The 24,151-nt window shown below is 49.7% G+C and overlaps 9 protein-coding genes across 9 annotated transcripts; 6 read left to right on the top strand and 3 right to left on the bottom strand.

Moving 5' to 3' along the window:
• Nucleotides 1–820: 820 nt before the first annotated feature.
• ABOM_007314 (fungal specific transcription factor domain-containing protein) lies at nt 821–3,204 on the top strand (the record flags this gene model as incomplete). The annotated part of the gene is made up of 7 exons (XM_022534443.1): nt 821–937; nt 988–1,115; nt 1,182–1,516; nt 1,584–2,065; nt 2,124–2,299; nt 2,356–2,928; nt 2,979–3,204. The coding sequence occupies 7 exons, from the start codon at nt 821–823 to the stop codon at nt 3,202–3,204; spliced, it is 2,037 nt and encodes a 678-aa protein (XP_022387773.1).
• A 1,205-nt stretch (nt 3,205–4,409) lies between these two features.
• ABOM_007313 (YchF/Obg family ATPase) lies at nt 4,410–6,024 on the top strand (the record flags this gene model as incomplete). The annotated part of the gene is made up of 3 exons (XM_022534442.1): nt 4,410–4,484; nt 4,694–5,251; nt 5,473–6,024. 3 exons carry the CDS (start codon nt 4,410–4,412, stop codon nt 6,022–6,024), a joined length of 1,185 nt encoding a protein of 394 aa, XP_022387775.1.
• Nucleotides 6,025–6,257: 233 nt separating this feature from the next.
• ABOM_007312 (translation machinery-associated protein 20) lies at nt 6,258–7,251 on the top strand (the record flags this gene model as incomplete). The annotated part of the gene is made up of 3 exons (XM_022534441.1): nt 6,258–6,271; nt 6,510–6,650; nt 6,861–7,251. The coding sequence occupies 3 exons, from the start codon at nt 6,258–6,260 to the stop codon at nt 7,249–7,251; spliced, it is 546 nt and encodes a 181-aa protein (XP_022387839.1).
• Nucleotides 7,252–7,526: 275 nt separating this feature from the next.
• On the bottom strand, nt 7,527–10,897 carry ABOM_007311 (RIC1 family protein; the record flags this gene model as incomplete). Its single annotated transcript, XM_022534440.1, has 5 exons — nt 7,527–8,303; nt 8,350–8,825; nt 8,875–9,142; nt 9,193–10,578; nt 10,637–10,897. 5 exons carry the CDS (start codon nt 10,895–10,897, stop codon nt 7,527–7,529), a joined length of 3,168 nt encoding a protein of 1,055 aa, XP_022387776.1.
• Nucleotides 10,898–11,070: 173 nt separating this feature from the next.
• ABOM_007310 (putative Hsc70 cochaperone (SGT)) lies at nt 11,071–12,423 on the top strand (the record flags this gene model as incomplete). Its single annotated transcript, XM_022534439.1, has 3 exons — nt 11,071–11,079; nt 11,307–12,292; nt 12,351–12,423. The coding sequence occupies 3 exons, from the start codon at nt 11,071–11,073 to the stop codon at nt 12,421–12,423; spliced, it is 1,068 nt and encodes a 355-aa protein (XP_022387806.1).
• An 805-nt stretch (nt 12,424–13,228) lies between these two features.
• Nucleotides 13,229–14,825, bottom strand: tim44 (protein translocase subunit TIM44; the record flags this gene model as incomplete). The annotated part of the gene is made up of 2 exons (XM_022534438.1): nt 13,229–13,904; nt 13,966–14,825. 2 exons carry the CDS (start codon nt 14,823–14,825, stop codon nt 13,229–13,231), a joined length of 1,536 nt encoding a protein of 511 aa, XP_022387820.1.
• A 436-nt stretch (nt 14,826–15,261) lies between these two features.
• On the top strand, nt 15,262–15,969 carry ABOM_007308 (mitochondrial 37S ribosomal protein uS11m; the record flags this gene model as incomplete). The annotated part of the gene is made up of 1 exon (XM_022534437.1): nt 15,262–15,969. The coding sequence occupies one exon, from the start codon at nt 15,262–15,264 to the stop codon at nt 15,967–15,969; it is 708 nt and encodes a 235-aa protein (XP_022387821.1).
• A 744-nt stretch (nt 15,970–16,713) lies between these two features.
• ABOM_007307 (putative VPS9 domain protein) lies at nt 16,714–20,750 on the top strand (the record flags this gene model as incomplete). The annotated part of the gene is made up of 4 exons (XM_022534436.1): nt 16,714–16,791; nt 16,854–17,103; nt 17,159–19,620; nt 19,719–20,750. The coding sequence occupies 4 exons, from the start codon at nt 16,714–16,716 to the stop codon at nt 20,748–20,750; spliced, it is 3,822 nt and encodes a 1,273-aa protein (XP_022387837.1).
• Nucleotides 20,751–22,504: 1,754 nt separating this feature from the next.
• On the bottom strand, nt 22,505–23,479 carry ABOM_007306 (uncharacterized protein; the record flags this gene model as incomplete). The annotated part of the gene is made up of 1 exon (XM_022534435.1): nt 22,505–23,479. The coding sequence occupies one exon, from the start codon at nt 23,477–23,479 to the stop codon at nt 22,505–22,507; it is 975 nt and encodes a 324-aa protein (XP_022387801.1).
• Between the last annotated feature and the right edge of the window lie 672 nt (nt 23,480–24,151).

Here is a 24,151-nt window from a genome sequence, read left to right as displayed (position 1 = left end):
GGACCAAAGCTTTACGCTAACCAACTCAATATAAAAACTAGAGATCTTGCCTGAAAAGACTTAAGCTGGGTTGTCTAACTAAGGATACAACTGCCACAGGGGCAAGTAGATAATTATATAGAACTCCATTCTAATCGTCTACGCGCATGCAACCGGCGAGAAGGGTCCACATCCAAGGGGCAAAATAATGTTAAAAGATGCGGATGAACACTCCGCTGCACAGCGAACGTCCGGGGTCCGAGCAATGCCTTATCGGAAAGTGGCTATCCTGATATGTCGAGCCCTACCCTAGCAATTATGTGATCTAGAAGAGCTTATTGTTTTGACTCCCGATTTCCGAGCCAACCACATTACCGGACGGGGCATGCTGACGGTATATATATGTGCTTCTAGGGATAGAAAACGTGGGCGCTCCACCTAGCTGCAGCCTGGAGTTGATTAGGGGATGGATATCAAACAACCGATCCCATGTCTTCGGAGGTGAGCGGGTGTCTGTGGCCGAGCCAAGTCTGAGCTGTATCAATACCGTGTAACTTACAGTACAGAACGAACATCCGCCATCCGGGGTTGCCAAGACATGCGAAGGGTTTAGTCTCAGCAACGACCCGGCCATAGGCTCCTGCAACAGCATTCGGCTGGAGGATTTCCCGAATAAGGCCTGCCCTGTGTCTCAAGATCGACAGTGGTTACTCCGCTCCAGACCAACGTCCCAGATCATGATGGCGCCACGACAAATCCTTGGGATCTTTCCCCATTCCTTCTATTTCACCTTTTCTTAACATCACCACATAGTACTTGTCGACTTCCCAATTATCGAATAATGAGTCGCAGCAGCCAGCAAGTGGATTCTCATCGACATATACCTCATGATCCCATGACCAGGACACTTGCGCAGGCAGATATAGGGGTTGCGAAACAGGAGTCTCCAAGACAGAAAGTGCGCGGTCCGGTTCATGTAGCCACAATACGTTACTGATGACCCCCCAGGTTTGCAATGCATGCCGTCGCAAGAAACAGAGTGGCGACCTCGGTGCGATGCTCAAATGCTCTATGTGCCGAGAGCGACGCGCTTCTAGTACGCGCAATGAGGAGAGATACAGAGCAGATATGAGAAGGTACTGTAGTGCTTAAGTATCAAGATTGTGTATTTACAGGGCAAAAGTCTTACATGTTAAGTGAAGGCGTGTGATGATCAACCGACTGGAAACGAACATCGAACGAATGGAATCTCGATTACATGATATGGGGCTTAGACTGAGCGAGAGTAGCACAAGTACTACTCAAGAATTTCTGTGCTCAAATGCCCCTGTGTTAGAACACTCCGATAAGATTACCGCAAGTGACCCGGATTTTGCAAGTTTTTACGCTGGCCGGGAGCCAAACCGCGTGAGCACTACTAGCAGTGCTGATGCTAATCCAGGCATATTATTCTCAACTAAAAAAGTAGAGAACTGGCCGCCGTGTCTTGCATCTTTTTTGATTCCGCGGTCGTTGGTCGAAGCACCACTTGCGAGAGGTCAGACTTCTGTTTACTCAATAATCTTCTCTACCAGTGAGATCTATGTGAGCTAATACGATTCTAGGCTTCTCGGCTATCTCTCAAAAAGGGATGGAGTGGATATCTCAGAAAGCTGGAAACGTATCGTTAGAGAACCTCTCTTCATTACTGTCCGCGAAAGATCTTGATGAAAATGCAACCAATAGTCCTCTCGACGGCGCATTCCCCTACCGAGTGTTTTGCTCACTGCCAACAAAAGAGGAGACTGTCTCCCTCGTACAAGATTTCATCGAGGATTTCAATATGCTGTTCCCAATTTTCCAGCGGTCTGAGCTGCTATCACTCTTCAATCAGAAATGCTTGGACATGAGAGTTCAAACACCGAGTCAATGGGCCTGCATAAATGCAGTACTAGCAACGGCATACATGATCCGCCCTCTAGACGAGGGGTCTGGGACAGATCATCATCAGAAAAGCTGGCTGTTCATCCAAAACGCATTAGAAATTGTGAATGAGCTCTGTCTTGGCCCCCCAGACCTATTAGGCCTCCAAGCGCTTCTACTATTGGTATGACTCAACACTCACATATTGATAGGCGCATGAACCGAGCTAACTTGTCGTATAGGCTACTTTTTTTCTGGGAACATCGGCTGAAAATCCTTGTGGTTTTTTAATCTCCGCTGCTGTTCGCATTTGTCACGAGCTTGGCTTGGGCCAGACAGAAGATGGCTCTCCTTTGTGTTTACAAGAGATCCAGCACAGGCGGACAGTATTTTGGATCGCTTACTGCTTAGACCGAGAGTATGGCTATCGTGACTGGCATTCGACTCCATAAGGTCTGGACTAATTCTAAGCAGATTATCCCTTCGGTTCTGTGAACCGCCAGCGCAAAGCGATGAAGACTTCAGTGCGACGTTACCAATGGAAGCACCAACTGACAGCAAATATACTATGCCAACCAGTGATCTATCTGGAAGCTTCAATGCGTTCCGGTCAAGTTGTCAGCTTGCCATGATCAAGGGGCAGCTTTATAAGGATCTTTACTCCCCCGCTGCGGAGGATAGGCCCCTGAGCCAGATCATCGCTTCGGCCGGAGTGCTAGACGAGAAGCTCCAGGAGTGGAAACGAAACATTCCTCTTGAATATCAGCCGGAAAATGCCGGAACCGATCGCCACCGGTCAAAAATGTCGCCGGTGTTACTCCTGCTACATTATTCGTACTTTCACTGCATGATCGCAGTTCACCGTCGTGTTGTCTCCGGGGGACTAAGCATCGGGACGGATCTGATGGAGAAGAATGACTTTACGAGCTCGCCCGCCTCGTTATCCAATCCCAGGGTATTGTTGTCTACGTCACTCTGCACAAAAGCCGCGAGGGCGTCTATCAACCTTACAAACTATTTGTCGCAGGAGAATATACCTTTTTTCGGGTCAGTATCACTGGGCACATCGCCTTGAAAGTTGCTAACGTTTCCTGCAGGTCTTTGATCTATTACCCAGTGGTTGCGTCAATAACGCTTTCATGGAGTATCATACGTAACCCTCAAGATACTCATCGAGGATATAATTTGAAACTGATCAGCCGGACGGAGGATTTTCTGGCCTCTCAAGCTTTCTGCAAAGCCTTTGAGGGGATACGGCGCCTTGTGAAACAGTGCGCTGAATACCGCTCCATCGCGGAAGCTGCGGTGAAGGCCGCAATGTAGCTATGCTATGCCGCCGGCCTGACTCGACCAGACATCATGGCTGAACTGCAGCCCATGTAAGAAAACCACAGTTGCAGTGTAGAAAAGCCGGAATGCCTGCGGGCCAGATGACCGTCACCTGTCACCTTTGGGGGTGTATGACAGACTAGCATTGGTCATGGCGACCAGCCAAGGCTGACTGGTCTCATTCTTCGCTTTTGACCCACCCATCTCTTACGGCATTATTGTGATGGAAATGTTTAATGATATATACCCAGTGCGAGAGAATATGGATGCAGAATGAATTCTCGTGGGGAGGTTAATCGGGAACATCAAGTCATACAAGCACTATAACGATCATTGCAGCAACGTACACTGTTATATTTAATTAATTAATTTATACCCTTTCTTTTTTTTTTCACCGACTGTATGTCAATTGCGGGTGGAGTGGAATTAACCAACATAATGAGCAATATATATATTATAAACGACTTTGTGAGTGGGTTCTTTGTAGTACTAGAAGGTAGCTTACATCAAAGCTTGCATAGGGTCTGGATGAATGAGTAGATCAGTTACTAGTTAGGAATATCAACTAGAACTCATCCTTTCGGCTTTATGATTCTTTAGCATTATATTCTATCCTACGCAGAACATCGAGGACCATCTCATGAATGCCAGGTCTGTGGGTATGACGTAATCCATCATGCAATCCGGAAGCCACCCGAAGAGGGCATCCGGATCACGTGGGCGGTGAAGGCGTTCGGGCCGGAAAGAGAAGGAAAGAGAAAGGGTGTTTAGGCGAGGGAGCAGAGCGCGTCATAGGCAGAGAGAACTCAGCATTCGTTGATTTTTTTTTATTTTGCCTTTTCACACTCGACCAGAGAGAGGAAAAAAAAAGAAGTTCCCATATTATTACGCTGAGGTGTACCAGTAACAGTCAATTGCTACCCCTCATTGACCCCTCCTCTTCCCTAATTTTTTCTTTCTTGCCCGTTCAATTCGCCCACCAGCAAGGTGTGGGCACCGTCAAAACGTCGTCCACCCAATCCCCCTCCGTGTTTCTTTTCCTTTCTCTGCCTCTTCGATTAGAACGAACCGCAGCTGGTCCTGCTTTGGCCTCGCGCCTCCAATCCTACTGTTGCCGTCCCCGCGTCACCCCTCCGTCCACTTTCTCTTTCTTCTCCTACCGGAGCTACTCCAGCAAGAAGAAGAAATCCAACAAAAAGATGCCTCCCAAGAAAGCTGTTGTGCAAGAGAAGGTCCTTCTGGGCCGTCCAGGAAATAACCTGAAGAGCGGTATCGTATGTGAGCATTGACCCCACCGGCTATTTTTCTTTTTTTTTTTTTTACGCCCACTTCCCAGCCATCCTATTTTTCCCTAACCCTATTTAAGCACACTATCCTCACCTTCCCCCTGAAATTTTTTTCTCTCTCTCTTTCTCTTTCCACATCAACACACAATGTAGTCCTGTCAAGGAAAACAAAAATGTTCAACATTAACTTGCCATAGGTTGGTCTGGCCAACGTCGGTAAATCGACGCTCTTCCAAGCCATTACCAAGTCCAACTTGGGTAACCCGGCCAACTTTCCCTATGCCACCATTGACCCCGAAGAGGCGCGTGTCATCGTCCCCGATGACCGTTTCGACTGGTTGTGCGAGCACTACAAGCCCAAGTCGCAGGTTCCTGCCAACTTGACGGTCTATGATATCGCCGGTCTGACTCGTGGTGCCTCTACCGGTGCTGGTCTCGGTAACGCTTTCTTGTCCCACATCCGTGCCGTCGATGCCATCTTCCAGGTCGTGCGTTGCTTCGATGATGCTGAGATTATCCACGTCGAGGGTGACGTTGACCCCTCTCGTGATCTGAACATCATCAGTGAGGAGCTCCGTGTCAAGGATATCGAGTTCGTTGAGAAGGCTCTGGAGGGCTTGACAAAGCAGACGAAGCGTGGTGGACAGTCTCTGGAGATGAAGAAGCTGCGCGAGGAGGAAGCCACTGTGGCCAAGATCCTCGAGCACCTGAAGGCCGGCAACGATGTCCGCAAGGCCGACTGGAGCCCCAAGGAGGTATGTGATATCTGTTTTTTTTTTTTTTCTTTCCACACCCCTTGGCACAACTTTCATATGATGAATAAGAGCTTTGCTCGAATATAACCCAGCTCGTCGAAAGGCCTCCTCTTATACCAACGCGAGGTCACATGAGATTACGTCCTATCTGATATCACTTTGTCTTCTATTCTATGTCATAGTCAATGCGTTTTTGTATGCTTGGCACTAACGACTCTTAGGTCGAGGTCATCAACCCTCTCCAGCTCCTCACTGCTAAGCCCGTTGTCTACCTCGTTAACCTGAGCGAGAGAGATTACGTTCGCCAGAAGAACAAGTACCTCCCTGTTGTCAAGAAGTGGATTGACGACAACTCTCCTGGTGACCCTCTGCTCCCCTTCTCCGCCTGTTTCGAGGAGCGCCTCACCCAGTTCGAGACTGAGGCCGAGGCCCTCGAGGAGTGCAAGAAGTTGGGCACCAAGTCTGCTCTTCCCAGGGTGATCACCACCATGCGTACTTCTTTGAACCTGGCCAGTTTCTTCACCACTGGTACCGACGAAGTCCGCCAGTGGACCATCCGCAAGGGTATCAAGGCCCCTGCTGCTGCCGGTGTCATTCACACCGACTTTGAGAAGACTTTCATCCAGGTCATTGTTTACAACTATGCCACTATGCGCGAGTACGGTGATGAAGCCGCCGTCAAGGCTGCTGGTAAGGTTATGACCAAGGGTAAGGACTACGTCGTTGAGGACGGTGATGTTCTCCTGATCAAGGCCGGTGCCGCCCGTGGCTAAGTCAGATACCTTAAATTGTAGATGATATGAATGAAAAATAACAATTTATACCACGAACCATGTTTTCTCCGTAAATAAACCATATACTTTTATTGTGTAACTTGAAAAAATGTGACGGTAGCTGAGGCCAACACGTGACACTGGTAGCCCTTCCCCGCGTCCACCTCTCCCCGCCAAGCGCGCAGTTTAACCTCATCGCCAGTACCAACATCAATAACAGAACACTACGCAAAATGTTCAAGAAGGAGTAAGTAAAAAGCATTGGAAGCTGTGAATCCTACCTCCGACATGCCAACCTCTCAATTCCCCCAACCCGAACCCCCCCCCCCAACCCAGACCTCAGCGCAAGCAACCAAGTTCCAAAACCTCCGACGCATGACCTCACACCTTCAGAAAAACAAACCGGCCCCAGAAACCACTCTCCAAACAAACACATGAACTTGAAAGGAATTTCAACTAACAAAGGAATGTTTGAACAAAAATAGGATCCCGACGAGCAACCGCTCAAAGGTGAAATCCAGCGTGCAGCGCGGCCTGCGCCAACGCTTCGTCGAAGCTTACCCGGGCTTCGAACCTTACATTGATGACATCCTGCCCAAGAAAGCTCAGCTCGATGCTGTGAAACTGTACCTCTCTCCGTTTTTTTTCTTTCCTTCTTACTACCCTGCCTTCCATGCATATCTATACCCCCGGATATAAAGAGATATTACGCTATAGCGCATCCATAGGGAATCGATAGATGGATAAAATCAACCCCCTCACATGCACCGCACCACACTCCCCCACCACAACAGACCCAAAAAGAGAAACCCATACTAACAAAGTTGACAATCCAGCCCCGAAAGATGCACCCTCTACACCATCGACTCCACACCCCTCTTCTACCAACCGCTAGACGGCCCCCCGATCCCGCACCTCAAGCTCCTCCACCAGTACCCGACCGCGCTGCCGACGGTGCAGATCGACCGCGGCGCGATCCGGTTCGTGCTGTCCGGGGCGACGTTGATGGCGCCCGGGCTGACGAGTCCCGGCGGCCGGCTACCGGAGAAGGAGGATGCGTTGGAGGCGGGCCAGGTGGTGGCTGTTCTGGCGGAGGGCAAGGAGACGGCGTGTCTTGTGGGCACGTTGAAGGTCGGCACCGAGGACATGAAGAGTAAGGGGAAGGGGATTGTGATGGAGGATGGACATTATCTGGGGGATGGGTTGTGGAGGATGAGTCTGGATTGAATTTTTTTTTTTTTCTTCTGTTTTTTAATTTTGATTCTTTTTGTTCTTGTGTTGGGTTTGGGGTATGAATATGATATGGGAGTGATTGGTTGATTGATACCTGTGCATGGAATGAAGTGATGATCATCATAGATATTTGTATTTATTGTAAGGTTATCAATGGCAATTGCATTTAATCGATTCAATTCACTTATGCTATGGCTGTGGCTATGGCTATGGCTATGTATGGTTGTGGATGGATGGCATGTTATGTACTGTACAGATGTGGCGATATATCAGGACACTTCGTCAACGCTGTCCATTCTGTCTTGGGTCCGGGATGTGTTGCTTCCCTGGCGAGAAATGCTTTGGCGGGGCGAGATGGAGGATGCGGCAGATAGTGACGACCAGGATGGTGTGATGGCTAGCCCGAGCCCCTTGACACTGGTTCCGGATCCATTTAAGCCGGCGCCTGGGAGCCCCCCGTTTCGGAGACCCGTCCGGTCAATAGCCCGTCGAAGCATCTCGCCAGACCCGTCGAGAGCAATGAGGAACCTTGCCAGCTCGGCGCAGAGCTCCCAGTCGCCCTTTTGTGAGGCCAGCACGAGCAGTCGAACGACATAGTCTTCAATGGGTGCCTCGTGGCCGTCGTCATCTTCAAACGCCTGCAGCACTAGAAGGTAGCCGACGGCTGTCTTAAGAGAGTCGAGCCTGAGAGCCTGCTCGAATAGGTCTCTTGGTGGTGGGAGATGGGCGAAGAGAGTGCGCCATGAACGGAGTTCCGTCTTCCGCGTGCATTGAACAACAATGTCCAAATACACCCGCTCAGGAAGCGAGGCTTGGAGGAAGGAGATGACCGATGGAAGTAGAGGATCATGCTTCTGCGAAGGGTTCTCGACTTTGCTATCTCGACTTTCATTGTCGACTTCATCGTCCAAAACGTGGTGAAGGAGGATTTCAAGGGCATGCGGGAAGTATGAAAGATGAGAGAAATGTTGACATAGTGACAGCGCAGCTGGCATATCTCCATGAACTAAGCAGTATTGCAAAAAGTATGGAAGGAAGAGGTGTGTCTATATAGTTAGTCAAGAGGCTATTGCAAAGGTCAGTTTGACTTACTCGAATGGCAAACTTCAACACGGCAAAGGTGGCATCACGTCGTTGGGTCATTTCTGACTCTACGCCCAAAGCAATGCCCTTGTTCAACAAAACAGATAGAGGATAAAAGTCCAAGGGTATCTCAATCGCTTTCGGCACATCTTCTCGTCGCAAGACATCTTGCACATCCCCCCAGGCAAGGAGGTCTTTGCCACAAAAGGTCCACAGAGAGTCCCTCAATGATAGGTTATGATTATGCATATTCAAAGCCATTTCGGCCGACGGGCTGGCTGGACGAGATTCATCCAATGGCGGAGCAAAGTTGAATGACAATTGGTCACGCATCAGAATGTAGTACTCGACATCATGCGATACCACCCGCATGTCATACTTCAAGTCCCCGTTGGGCGATTGGGACGGCTGTAGCAAGACCAAATTGCCATCGACCAAAAGAAGGACAGATGCTACTTTCACATCTTGAGATGGGTCGCCATCACCTGCTGCTGTCAGACCCGCCACTTGCCAACATGAAACAGACACACTTACGCATTTGATCTTCCGGCAAAACCCAACTGATCGCCCGGACTCGCGTGGGCGCTCGCACAATGCCGTTAAACGCAATTTGGCCGACTGGAACAAGTGTGATTCGAGTGTGCATAGAATTAATGATGAAATGATATAAGATGTTATCATAGGTGTAAACGAGAATGGAGTCCTCACCCGACGGACCGATGAAGACGACGGGTGAAGGGAGATACTCAATGTGCAAGATCGATTGATTGTTCAGGGGCAGCTCTCGGGAGTATAAACGCAGCTATATCAGTTAGTTTCCCCGACATATTCTTGAAAAGATATGGTACGCACCTCGTATGACCCATCGCTTTCAATGGCGGCTATCAGGATATGTCCATACCAGCACATACCACCCCGGACCGCGAACGAGTTCTCTATTTTAGAGTCCTCAAAGACTTTCCAGCGTCCGCTGTTGACACTGTAATGTGCTAAGCCTCTTCTGCCTGCGATTGCTACATATCTCCCATCTTGGGAGACTACGCTGGAACGAATGGGCCACTGCGAGTGGAGGTAGGTCGGGGGATATTGCGCATGATGCCAGAGGGAGTCCTTGCCCGAGATAGTCATAAGGTCGGGTAAGTCGTGCCCTCGATACAGAATGATCTCGGTTCCAGTCTGCAGTAAGCCTCTAGCCAGATTCGCGGATGAAAAGCAGCCGGTCAAAGCGCTCCGTGCCGTCTCCAAAATCCATAGACGACGATCATTCTGTGCGGTCAAGATAATATCTGAGCCTCCACCTATCCAACACCCATATGAGACCCCTGTTAGCCAATCCTCGGCATTGGTCTCGGCAAGAGACCTGTCCGTCGAGAAACTATTCCCTCCCGGCTTGCCGAACACGCTCCATGTTGTCCAACCACGCTCGTAGCCTGCGAAGAGACAGTAGCCATCCGGTGAATAGGACATGAAACTTAAATTGCCTGTTGTGTGAGGCGATGCTGGGAGTTGCAGTTTATGAGATAGTGGGACATTTCCAAGGTAGTCTTTAGCGGTATACACAAAGATGTCACCGTTGGCGCAGTTTACAGTAAGCAGTGAGAACCGAGCATTGACAGCAACCCTGAGCGCTTTCTCACCGTCGTTCTTCGGACTGTGGAAACAGTGGCCGTTGAAGAGCTTCTTCGGGTTCTCCGGATCACGCGAGCCCTCAGGTACGCGTTGAACTGCGTACGCCTGCCCTTCATTCGTAACCCACACCAAGAGATTGATAGCACGATCGTACACCATCTCTGTAATAGAAGTCCGCTTAGACACGCCCAATATGCGGCTTAGCAATTCCGAGGTCGTCTGGGCGCCGTGCGCATCAGGTGTCCATCGAATGCATTGAATTGCCGCAGGTTTCACGGTAGCAACCACAAGCTCGCTGTCCAGCGCCAGAGCTTTCACAATTCCAGATTCTATCTTAATAGCCATCCTAAAGCGAATACTGGCGTCCCGGACGCCATTCGCATCCTCCTCGCGGGCAAGCTGCTGCCGGCGGGTTTGGGCAGAGTGATCGAAATGCTGCTGATAGACATGGCCATGTGGATCGGTAGCAACTGTATACGTGAGGAGGTATCCGTTGAGCGTCTGAACAACAATTATCGTCGAGTCGGGGTGCATCAGCAAAGCTACATTCGGGCCATAAGTGTTAAGTGACGAAGCGGATCGGGCGACAGCGGCGACAACAGCGGTCGGCTAGGGACCAGTCAACACATGTATACGTCCAAGTAGATATCACTCAACCGAGACATACTTTTGTTTGCCACACAGCTATTGAAGTATCCGTCATAGTCGCAAACATATGGCCACTCCGAGAGACGCAGATGCCGTCAATGGCCTCATCAGCCCAGGCCACCTCCTCCCTGGACGGTTCCTTGGGTCCATTGTCATTCAGCGATAGTCTCTGTTCCACAGAGCGCTCCAAATCTAATTCTTCAGTATCGTCGGACGGCACGAAGGGAATCGCAGGGCCATTGACCGCATAGACCCGAGGTACTCCATTGGGCCAGTACATGGCTCGTCACAGGTGAGAAAGTCGTGAAGAGCGAGCTGACATTGAGTCATCTTCGTCGGGCGTAGAAGAGTTATTCTGTCGGACTCGGGACAGAGTCAATCCCAGGACAACCGACCATAATCATCTAATACTTTTTCCGACTGCGACGTACAGAAACGCAAAGTGTATACCGGATGTTGAGGGTGACGGCAGCAACGGCTATCACGTGCACGGGAGCTTACAGGCAAACGTGCCAAACAGTACAGTTACTGCTTTAGTCCCCGCATTCAAAATCCCCCGCGACGGTGATCTTTCTCCAGACAAGCGAAGTCCTGTTACAGCGATATCCCAGCTAATTTTTATATCATGGCATGATTCCTCCGTTGCGCATCTTGTGTTCAATCCCCGTGCTAATTTGCCCCATCTCTAGGCTCCTACAGAGTCCAAGAAGCGCTTGGCGCTCGCAATTGTCGACTTTCTGGGCTCCAGCTTGAAGGATGGAACCCTTACTGCTGATGACGCAGAATCGATCGAAATTGCTCAGTCGTGCATAGCGGATACCTTCAAGGTTGACCCTTCCGATGAGGCTGCTGTGAAGGAAGCTCTCGGCGGTCAGTCTCTTGCAAGCATCTACAGTGTCTACGAGAAGCTCCGCAATAAGGGTGACTCTGCTGGTGCCGGTGCGCAGGCCAGCTCGAGCCAGAAGCCCCAGACTGGTGCTCCTACCGCTGAGTCTGACAAGCTTAAGTCGGAGGGCAATGCTGCCATGGCGCGCAAGGACTACAACTCCGCTATCGATCTCTACACTAAGGCTTTGGCAATTGCCCCCTCCAACCCTATCTACCTCTCCAACCGTGCTGCTGCCTATTCCGCCTCCGGTCAACACGAGAAGGCGGCCGAGGATGCCGAGCTCGCCACAGCCGTCGACCCCAAGTATTCCAAGGCATGGAGCCGTCTGGGTCTTGCTCGCTTTGACCTGGCTGATTTCCACGGCGCCAAGGAGGCCTATGAGAAGGGTATCGAAGCTGAAGGTAATGGTGGCAGCGAGGCCATGAAGAGAGGCTTGGAGACCTCCAAGAGAAAGATCGCAGAATCTACTCGCGGTGCCGAACCTCCTGCTGATGCTGTTGACGATGCCGCCGGAGCAAGCCGCGGTGCTGGCGGTATGCCGGATCTCTCTTCCCTCGCCGGCTTGATGGGCGGTGGCGGCGGTGGTGCTGGCGGCATGCCCGACCTTGGCTCCCTCATGAATAACCCTATGTTCTCCAGCATGGCTCAGAATCTGATGAGCAACCCGGACATGCTCAGCAACCTCATGAGCAACCCTCAGTTGAGGCAGATGGCAGAAAACTTCGGCCGTGGCGGTGGAATGCCAGATATGTCGAGCCTGATGAGCGACCCTAACATCGCTGACATGTAAGTCCTACACCTGTGGAAACAATAATGTGGCTTTGAAGCTAATTAACTTGGGCAGGGCTCGGAATCTAATGGGTGGTGGTGGCGCTGGTGGCGCTGGTGGTGCTGGTGGTGCCGGACGTGGTCAATAAATAAGAAACTGCTCTGATGTTTATTAAATTCCGGGTATCTCGTTTGCTTTAAGGGATCATTCATATTATATATTATTTACTTAACCTTGGCTATGTATATCTTGGGAAACTTGGTCCTTATGTTACGGAATGAATATGATTATATATTTACGCCCACGATTACGCCAAAGCGGTAACAAAAGTTCAGCTCCCTGCAAGATTCCTGGTTATTTTGCATGAGTAGAGTTTTTTATAGTGAATGAGTCTCTTGAGTAGCCTAGGGAAATTTTAAATAAATAATGATTTGTCATGGCTTTCGGACTAAAATATATATTGGCGAACAAGCTGGACATACATCCAGATGCAAGTGATGAGGAGAGTGGAGCGTTGATCTTGTAGTTAATAGCAGAAAACGCCGAATACACCAGGCAGACCATTAAACCAACTTATGTATGGAAATGACACTGTTACCGTGCGCTCAGATATCGCCATCCAGTCGTGTGTACCGGAGAAGCCGAAACCCACACCCAGGCAGCAGTCGAGGAAATGGATATAAAGAGAGAAAAGGAAGAAAACAAGAACATCCAGAAAAATTAGCAATGGCTACTATCACACATAACATGAAGCACTGGTTCCACCTGGCTCTATGAGTTTTGGAAAGTTCATATTGTACAGTCGGATGATATCAAAACAATGGAGAAGAGAAATATTGGGGAGGTAATTCATCAAAAATCGCCGATAATCAAGACATGGTTGGTCGGTTATAATATGATCGTCGAATGAGGAAGAATGGGTACGTTGAAGGGAGAAATCTGTTCGGGGCCGTTTAGATGTAGTCACGAGCAGCCTTCTGCAACTCGATCAGTCTCCAACCCCGGGTCTCCGGGTTGTTAACATCTTCAGGTATCCTTGTGAGACCAATGGCGTAAGTGATCAGCTGGACCTTATCCTCCATACCAGCGGCAAGCTCGCCAGTCTTCACGTTCTTGTACACATGTACTTCTTGTGAACGGCAAGTCACCACGAACACAGGAATATCACCAGGATCCAACATACGGGCGTTCATGACTTCAACGCCACGGACATCGAGAATACGACCATCGGATTTGAGGCCGGCAGTTGTGTACTGCTTGGCAAGGGCAGCGTAGACGCTGAACTGAGCGTCGGAGAGCCAAAGCTTGAGGGTCTCAACGTCTCCCTTGACGTACGCGTCCAAAACCTCAGGAAGGATATATTCACGCATCTCGCGCAAGAATTCCTCCATCTGGAAGTTGGGATCCATTTCACGGAACTTCTTAATGACTTGGGCAGTTTCATTTTCGGCAAAGAACCCAGCCACACGGTCGGAAATGCTGCGGGCGGTGCTGATCAACGGATTCTCAGACTCGTTATAAGTTTCCTTGAAAGCAAATAGTTTCTGCATCATAGGGTTGGAGTCCTTAAAATCGCGCCATGACTCCTTCCAGGCAGAGTCCTTATGAAGTGTGACGTTGGTACCGGCACTACGAGGTAGCGCAAGGTTAGCAACAGAGCAACCAATACCGTCTGGGGAGAACGACTTACTTTGGATCTTCGACCATGGGTTCGATCCGCTTGCCAGACTTCAATTCCAACTCTTCACGCTGCTTCCTCAGCTTGCGGCGCTCCTCCTTCTCAATATAACCGCCATAGCGGGAGCTACTACCATCGTCAATGGCCTCCTTGACGTTCTTGTAGGCCTCAGTCTCTCTCACGGGCCGGGTGGCCTTCTCGATTCCAGAACCGGTCGCATTAACACCCTTGCGGATACCCTTAACCACGGGAGTATTCCATGTCCAGGAAGCTCCTTTGCCGAGGGCTTGACCGGTGGTCTTCAAGGCAGCTCCGCCTCTAGTTGCTGCCGCTCCATGGGCGGCTTCATAGGCGGCACGAGCCTTCTTAATATTCTCATTCTCTGTAAACTGGTGTGCTGAAGATGCAAGAGCCTTAGTGGACTCATTCCACTCCTTGGAGGCCTTGAACTCTGTCTGCAGAGTCTCTCTGAAGACCTGCCAGGGAGTCTTGTCTCCGTGAGGAGGGGGAGGAGGCGCATTCTTCTTTTCCTCCTCAGACTTGCCTTCATCCTTTTCCTCCTTAGACTTGCCTTCGTCCTTTTCCTCCTTAGATTCCTCAGATTGTTTCTCTTTCTTCTGTTCTTGTTGTTGCCAGCGAGAAGCGCTGACATGGAAAGATCGCGTGAGTGGAAGAGCAGCGTACGGGGAAAGGATTTGAGAGACAGGACGGTTTGCGCGTGCAGTATTGGAAGAAAGGGAGATTCTGGCTGTAGGCGCTGTCGAGTAAGAGTGGATGGATGACCGCTGAGAAGCAGCTGTTTTCAAACTCGGTACTTGAGACCGCAAGGTGGCCGCCCGCGCGGTAGCCGACATTCTAGTAGCGGAAATCATGCTATGTATGATACGAAGAGATGCCAGACAGATGAAAAAGAGGAGTTAAAAAGAGTATGAGGTCAGCAGCGCCCCGAGGGTGAAGGGGGAATTGAGGAGTCGGATGTGGAGGCGAGGAAGAAGCGATTTCGGCCGCGGAGTCAATGGAGAGGGAGAAAGAAAAAGTTGAGATGTAAATGCCAAGACTCGAAAATTCGGGCCCTTTTCCGCCGCCTTCTGTCCCGAACCACCGTTGCGCCGTTCACGATCCCAATTGCCCGAGGTACTTTGCGACCAGATCGACCTCTTTACTTAGGATTGCCTAATTGCCTTCGTTAGTGGGACATAGCTGTGTTACCACCCTCCTGTTTTCCTTGCGTTGGTCGGTCTCATCCGCCACGCTCTTTCCGACTACCTTCGCCGCATATCCCCGACATTTCTGCCTCCCTAGCAAAAGATGAACACCACGTTTGCGAGTTCCCTGTTGAAGGCATTGCCTTCAGTTGGTCGGCAATGCCAACTTCGTACCTCTTCGATTCGGCTCATCAGACCGTTCTCCTCAACCCATGCAACATCCGCGTCGGATGCTAAAGGCAAGAACCGGCAAATTGAGAGGCAGATTCTGAATGCGAAGCCCGAGGCAGCCGCTGACGAGAACTCTGCCCTCTCCGCGATCACCAAGATGATGCAGGGAGAGAGGACTCGCACAAATCAGAATGTGAGCCGTGATTACTCCAGAATGGCAGAGAGCCTGGAAGCCGAAATGATTAAGCAACCCTACGCCGACCGTGCTCCTCCGCACCACCTACACGTCTTCTCACATAAACACAACACTATTTTGACCTTGACACGGCCTAATGGCAACCCACTGTTATCCATGAGCTCCGGCCATCTCGGTTTCCGCAAAGGACATCGTTCGGGATACGACCCAGCATACCAGTTGACGTCCCATGTGTTCGGTCAGATGCAGGAACGGGGCTATCTTCTTGATATCAATCGGTTGGAGATCGTATTTCGCGGGTTTGGACTGGGTCGTGAGGCTTTCACCAAGGTTCTCCTGGGTAACGAGGGTAAGAACATTCGTGGGCTAGTCAGTCGCGTCACGGACTCGACTCGTATAAAGTTTGGTGGTACCCGAAGCAGGAAGGTGCGGAGACTCGGTTAGATCATTTTCATATCTTGGGTTTCAGGGTGATCCTCTCTGGTCGTACATCCGTCTGGAAATGCCGTGGTTGAAGGTGCACTGTCGTGAGGCCATTTTCGATCCATATATATCCTGAGTGGCGGCGGAACATGCTACATGCCATGCGACATGTCTCTAGCTTTGATACACGATTCACAGCCCAGCATTGTTTTTGGATTTATTGGAGGGAAAGAGAAGAGAAGCTCTCTTGAAATGGTTTGTTCTGTCACTTATATCTGTATATTAGCCAATTTGGTACCGGGAATCCACGGGATATTTTTTCAATTATGCGAGATCTTCATAATCTTCTCATGTATTGTAATTAAATAGTTTACTTGTCATATGTCGTTCTATGCCATGCCATCACGTTGTCTAGATTTCCGTCAACAAGTTAGATTGCCTAATACGGTATAGCGCGAGGAGCTCTTGCGGCCTCCGCGAAAGCTGTTGTAACTGAAACGCTGCTCCTCCTTGCCCTGGACCATTGATTTCCCCGGGATTTACATTATTTGCGTCATCTTTCGTTTTCTATCTCTTGTGTGTTTAGCTTTGACTACGCCATTTCCCATTACGTTGAGTTTCTGTCCATATCTCCCCCGCAAGCACATGCGCCGGAGCTGCTCCTCCCCTGTGGCGATCGAGCAGTAAATCCCCTCGCGAATTGAAACACAACGACTTGATGAAGTCCGGAGCTCTTCAACTGGGACGTCGTCCAAGACCGTTTGGATGCACCCTCTAAATCCTTTCCTGCGTGCCTTCTTCCGAAGCACTGTTCCGGGGCAGTGTATACCAACTGAGAACCATGTACGTTCAGCGGAACTATGCGGGGCTATACTTCAGTGACAAGCTCTAACATCATTCTATAGGTTCTCCTTGTTCCTGTGACCGAATCGCTAATCGGCTCCCGCGATCGCGAGTCGTCTCTTTACTATTCTGACCTCGTCGTCTCCGAGGAATTTTTAGGCAGCCATGCGCTCCGAATTCCCGTCACAAATGGAACCGCCGGAACAAAGGATGACACGAATGTCCGCGACAGTAGGGGGAAGGCAAAGCAGGTGACTACCGCTAATGGCCGCACCGTGATCATAAAAGAGAATTCAGTTTACAGCAATAAAGGTGGGAAAGGGAGACCGTCCCTTAATTCTTTGCATGTGCTAAGCCGCATTTCTAGGATTCAAGTCTTTAACCCAAGCCCAGCTGCTGTCTGACGCCCTCTATTACACACCAAGCAATGCGTCCCAACCATGGCTTATCTACTACATCTCCCGACCATTAATCGGTTCGTTCGAACCCGGCAAGATCATTTCTGCTGTGGTGCCAGGGACACTGCCAAAGAAGAGTATTTCAGGCAGCAGTGCCAAGTCTGGGGAGTCGGCCTCCTCGCCCGCAAAGAAGGAGATCAAGACCTTTGCAGAACTATTGTCACATTTCCCAATGATCGCAAGGCAGATGCAACCTGGATTAGAGAGATTATTCCGGGAATTCGGAAAAGAATTAGGCAAACCGTTACCTCCCCCTCCATCACGCTCACCTGTACTGTCTGAAGATTTTGACTGGAGACGTGACCGCGAAGAGGCACCTATCGACGAGACAGCTTCCGTGCGCAGTTCATCGTCACGTTTCAAAGATGGGCTTCCATTCAACTCGGAAGAGTATTTTGAAGATGATGAGGATCTCATGCGTCGCAGCCTAGAGACAGCGGTTACCGCAGCCATTGACCTCTTTCGATTAGTAGACAAACAGCAATTGTCTTTTCTCGGTGCCACGACTGACCTGACTGGACCTCTCGTCGAGAGATTGATCGAACGCTACGTCGCCGAGCAGGTTCACGAATCTCTTCTTTTCCCCCGCCTATGTAGTTTCCGCCAGCCCGAGGATACTGAGTTGGATACTAGGATCCGCCAGATGGAGAGCATAGATGTTTCGCAGGTGGGCATAGCCGTGGAGGGTGGTCGAGAAGGCAAACGGGAGTTACTGCAGCGTCTGGGTAGAGCAGTGGAGGAGTTCCGCAAAATGCTGGATGCAAAATGTCCCCATGATATGCTGAACACCTTGCTGGAAACAGTAAAGATTCTGTCGTATCCTGGCAATTATGATAAAGCCGACCCACAAGCATCTGAGAAGCAGAACGCACCTGTAACCGTGAACGCTGATGTTTTGGTCTCATTGTTGCTTGTCGTGGTCATTAGATCTCAAACCAAGCATTTACAAGCACGACTGTTGTATATGCAGCACTTCATCTATGTTGACGATGTCGACAGCGGAGAAATGGGCTACGCTCTCAGTACTTTTGAAGCAGTCCTCACGTACCTTGTGACTGATTCAGCAGGCCTTCGAAGGTCGAGCATTCGGAACAAGCGCTTATGGAATGCAACCAAAAGTGGACGCATCACTGATATGAGGGCTATCCTGGAACCAGACGGTAGTCAAGAATCGATAGATGATATCCCTTGTGAGCCTGAAGGGAGTCGAGTTCCATTTAGAACCGACGAGCACGATGAATATGATCGACCCCCATTGTCCCTGCCCATCCTTGGTGGGCGCAACGAAAGCAATAGTGAACTAGCGGCCCATGATATTCCATCGGATACACCACCTTTAGCACACGTATTCCCTTTTCAGACCTGGGCAACCAGCTCTCCACCGGAAGAAATCCGGCGCCCTATCAAGAAGGTGTCTATGGATGTCCGCAGTCTATCTGAGTCCTCAGCTATTTCATTCGCTTCTCGTACGACTACGATGGGATCCGTGACGAGTACGATCGAAGGAGACAGCTCTATTGAGACGTTGACTAAGACCCAGGATCCCGCAGGTCATTCGATTCCCATGATGGCAGTCGAGAATCGTCAACCAGAAGCCCTGAACTACCTGCTCACTCTGGAGGAATACTATCCCTTGGAAGACATTCTTGATGATATAAATACGGATGGGACAACTTTGCTAAATGCAGCTGTCCAACTCGCGCACCCTGAGATGGTAGACATTATACTCGACTACCTCTTCAATACAACAGACGAGCAAACGGTCGTCTCCTACTTGAGGAAGTCGGATATTCATGGACGCACTGTCGCTCATTATCTCTTCAGCACCCCTTCGGTGATGCGTAAGCTGGAAACGTTGCTTCCATGGCGCCAACGTGATAAGCATGGACAGACGCCGCTGTTTGCTCTATGTAGATCCTACGACCACCCTAACTACAGTTCGATGGTTAAGGAGGCGTTAACGGCTGCTCAGAAATCCCAAGGCGATGGCCGACCATTACGTCTGGACGATCATATTGACGCGAAAGGGAATACGTTGCTACATATCGTCAGTGACCCTGATATTACCATTAGGATCCTGCAAGAATGTGATTGTGATCCAAATGCGACGAATGACAAGAGGTTCACCCCTTTGATGATGGCCAGCAAATATGGCCGCATCGACCAAGTTCGGATTCTTTTTATGGACCCTAGGGTGGATGTGCATCTTAAAGAGGCCCGCGGACTAACGGCTGTTGAACTCGCGAAGGATGATGAAGTGCGAAACCGCATCGATGATCTCATTCTCATCTCCAATCCACCTTCAGTAACGAACGACCCCTCCGGTCGGGTCACCACTGTGGTCCGTTCATTCTTCGTGGAAGATGCAACTGTACGCTTTGTTCTCAAGTCCGGGGCCCCAATCCTCCGCCGAACTCTGCAGAATCCCGACTGGCGCCTACCACCACCTACACTGTCACAACATGTAAGCGCACATTTACTGACTTTGAAAATCTTGCAAAATGGCTTTCCATTGAGCACCCCGCCTCATACATGCCCCTGCTCTCCGATTTCCGCTCTCCCTTCCAGATTCACTCGAAGCCATCTCGCTCGGTTCTTCACGACATGCAGGCAAAACTAGATAGGTTTCTCAAGATTTTACTCTCGCACCCAACCTTCTCAACCCACGAAATGCTCTGGGAGTTCTTCCTCGTTCCCGAACTCCAGCCGGAGATGATGGCAGATCGGTCTCGTCGCAAAGCGCAAGTTCTTTACGAGTCAATCGCAGACGACTACGAGCCCGTCACCCAGGAGGGTATGCGCGAGACGGAGCAATTCGTCACACACGCACAAGACATGGTTCGCGCCGTCCATGCCAACACGCGCAGTCTGATCCGTCGTGGCTACGCTTTACAAAACTCTGCCTCCGACATAGCTGACGCATTGGGCCTATGTTCCTCCGCCATCTCAACCCTTAAGGAACCTACCAGCGCTCTTCCCCAGTCCCACGTCGATGCATTTTGCCGCTATGCCTCTCACCTCTCAACCTCCTCATCCGACTCCTCTCCCCTCCTCCAGTTCCTCAACACCGTCACCTCCATCGACAACACTACATCCGCCATTCTAGACGCCCTCTCCCGCCCCATCAACGTAATATCCACCCTCACATCTACTTCACGCTCCCTTTCCCGCTCCCGCTCCTCTCTGGTCTCCTCGTCCCTTCCTAGGAAATTCAACCTCAACTTCCCCGGCCTTGAAGAGTCCCGCCAAAAGTCCGTCCGCGAACTAGAGAACAAGATCCAGGAATCCGAAACCCAGATCGCCCGCCTCTCCCGCGAGATCACCTGGAACAAAGATGTGGTCGTCAGCGAACTAGCTGGGTGGACAACCTGGAGAGAGAAAGTCGGTCGAGACGCGATCCGCGCTTTCGCCAAGGCCACTCTTGTCCGTGAGAAGGAGCGAGGAAAGAGACTTGAGCGGTGTCTGAGGAGTGTGCGTCAGTCGGATGATCGTGCAGCATAATTAATAGACTTGTCCTTTTTTCTTCTTCTTCTATTCTTTGACTGTTCGCTTCGTCGTAGAATTAGGGGTATTGTCTTATCATGTGTGTTTTTTTGCGAGGTGTTGTCTATCCATTCTTCTCGCTCTTCTGTATTGAGGATGGGTATTTTTAATGATGATATGAGGAACTGTATAAGATATCTTCCGCTTGCAGGCTTTTTATGTCTAATCAAATAACGAGGGCTGCAGCTAGGCTGAGCTGTTTCCTTCCTGTCGATCGCGCTAAGCCACTGACCAGGCTGATGTTTGTTCTGCATCCAGTATGTCACAGTCTCGACCACAACCATGGCGAATATTGACTGCAGTGACACAATGAAAGGTCCCACAGACAGTAATAATACAGACTTCCTCGTCGCTTCAAAGGCCGAGGTGAGGACCGCTACCTCCACCTCTGTGTCCACTTTACTGACGCCTAGAATTGTCAAGTGGCTGTATCTGGCGTACATATCAAGCTCTGCAAGCTGAACTACGTCTTTTGGTCTGATGTGAACTGTTTGGATGTTACAGGAGTCCGAAAACAGTCTTTGGCCCTGTATTCCAAGTTCCAGCTAAATCCACACGACTCTTGATGCATACATACTTCTGTCTAAAAAGGCTATACCAAGGTATAATCGCGTAGATATCATCGTACAAAATACATACTACCTACCTTACTCTAGTCCATATACAAAAACCACTACGTATAACAAGTGACCTTCCACGTAGGAAATCATACCCCAAACCACGGTGAGTATAGAACAACAACTATACTATCCCCATTCGTGCTAACAAGACCTGTTACATTGGTCTCTCGACTTAGAAATACCAATCAATCAATTATGAGTCTATTAAACTATTAGAGCTTAACGATCGAAATATTTAGCTATGTGGGTGATATTGGAAATACCATAACCTTTGTCATTACAAAGCCACGGTATTCGAACTGACTATCCATATATCAATTATATTGTGGTAGCGATGATATCCCAGCTTTATGCTTGGAGAAGTGGAAGTATCTGATCTAAACCAAGTCAACTAGGTTTACGTTTTTATAAATGGAGTCAAGTAGATGGTGAGTGTAAGCAGAAGTATGCCTTGTGGGTTACGAATGTGGATGTTGATGCATGTATGATATTGGGATGACAGGAAGTAAGGGGTCCTTCTTAAGGGAACCAGGAATCTTTGAGATATCATCAAGAAGAATATTAATCTACATGTAGAATGCTTACTCTCAATGGGATAATGTTATGAAGAGTAAGATTCTGGTTATTATTCGCGCCGTGTCGTTTGCGTACCATTATAGGACAGCAGCTGGAAGTATAGTAGTGAGAAATGCCTATAGTTCCGGTTCAGAAGATAGTACGTCTCGGGATAGAGATTGTGTTACAGGCGCAGAGAGCATTTATACCACTACAAATAACAGAAATAACTCTGTAGGATTGGAATCCCGCTAGGACGAGTATCTATTGTTCTAGGGGCTAACAAGCTTGAACAGAGAAAAAAAGAGCAAGGAACGAACGAACTTAGCCCACAAGGCCACACATACCAACCAATCATCCACGGCTAAACATATAACCAAAAGAGTGATATGCATACAACAAGTGACCAGGCTTGATTGCCATCCTCGTCGCAGGTTTTCATCAACAAAGAATGCCCAAAGGCCACACTCCGTGCGATAATCCAATGTGGGCTGCAATCGTGTAGTATCACGTTGACCCAGAAGAAGCATATTGATCTTAAAGACTGAACAAGGGGGATATAGATTTCTTGATAGAAGGCAGCCGAAACAACGAGTTGCGTTTGGAAGATCTACTACCTACTGGTTCGGTATCCTGTGGAGAAGCAGGGGATACGGGTGATTGCTCAGAATCAGGTGTGCTGGGACCAGTCGGTTGCATAACAGGCGTGGCTTTCTGTGAGGAGACGTGTCTCAGTGGAGATGGCACCACGACAATCGGTCTTGGAATCGAACCAGCACGTCCTGTTCCCGAGGGCGTACGCGAATCCGCCCGGCCTCCTGGGGCCCGTTTATTCTCGCGCGGAGGACTCATTTTCTCCGGTGAAGCACCGATAGAGTCGAACGTCTGACTCGAAACATTATTGCCTTCGCGAAACACGCGGGTCACAGAACCCCCTGTTTGCTCAACGACGTAACCTCCCGACGGTGAGCTATCACGGCTATACATCATCGATTCGCGACTAGACTTGCTTTCGGTTATAAAACAGGCATTCGAATCTCTGTTGCTTTTGCTCATGTCGATTCGAAGTTTGAAAGCGGTGTCGTCTTGCTTTTCACGCTTGTGGCGCTTCCAGCTTCGCCGGATCTTTCGGACAGAGAGGACGCCGAGGAAGATGATACCTAGCACGGTGATGGCACTGAAGACGCATGCTACCGCGAGAGAGTTTTTTTCGTAGCTCCAGTGTGGGACTAAGTTATTGTGGGTTGTCGTTGACCGTGGGGGTCCTTCTGCGGACCGCTTGAGGAGCCCATCGATTCTTGTAGAAGGTGCCTTGACGGTTTTTGTTGGTTTCTCAATGGTGGTCAAGGTTGGTATGCGCTTTACTAATTTATAGTAATTGGGTACCTGATGCTCGAGTTCGTGTTTCGCTTCCCTGATTCGCTCATTTACAACAATGTTTTCCTGGACGATAGGTGCGAGCTTTGTTTCTTCTGTCCATATCGAGGGAAATCTCATTGGTGTATCCGGCATGATAACCAATTCGCTATAGCGGTCCAAGAGGAAGCCCAAGAGACGAAAGTGCAAACTTCAAGACTGCCACTGGTACTCTCACCAGACGCGAGTGGATGCTGCTGCTGCAAGTTGCATCTAACGAACGACTCCGACACGGCAATAAGAATGAAGAATTCACATCTCAGTTAGGATCTATACGAAGCTGGAGCGATAACACTGAGCGACAGAGGACGGCTCTAGAGGCACAAAAAGAGCGAATGGACTCAACGCAGCAAAGTGACAGAATGATCATCATAGGCGTGATCAAAACTCAAGGATAATCGAGACACGGGTGTGATGTCTGCCTTTGAGGCAGGAACGTTTCGTAGTGTACCTTCCCTTCAGCACCCTGGGATTGTATTCTGATAAAGACGGGACTTTGCTAGGGTGTTTATAGATATGTGGATGGGGGTTGACGCTGCCGTACAGAGGAACTGGAGTGTAGTCTGTATGCCACCTTACTTCCTTGAATTAGGGAACTATGTTTAGTTATTCTCCACCGGAAGGAAAGGTCTTCAAGTAAAATTAAGCTCTCGTAGGACTCTAATAGGAGACTCATATCTATCTCGAACAATACACTGGATACGAAAACAACAAGGTAGCTTCCACCTTCATTGTAACGCGTCTGACAAGGTGGCACCTCCACTAGAC

This window comes from Aspergillus bombycis (assembly GCF_001792695.1).
Source record: "Aspergillus bombycis strain NRRL26010 chromosome Unknown contig00060, whole genome shotgun sequence".
Lineage (NCBI taxonomy): Eukaryota > Fungi > Ascomycota > Eurotiomycetes > Eurotiales > Aspergillaceae > Aspergillus > Aspergillus bombycis.
This window is presented reverse-complemented; position numbering and strand designations above follow the sequence as displayed.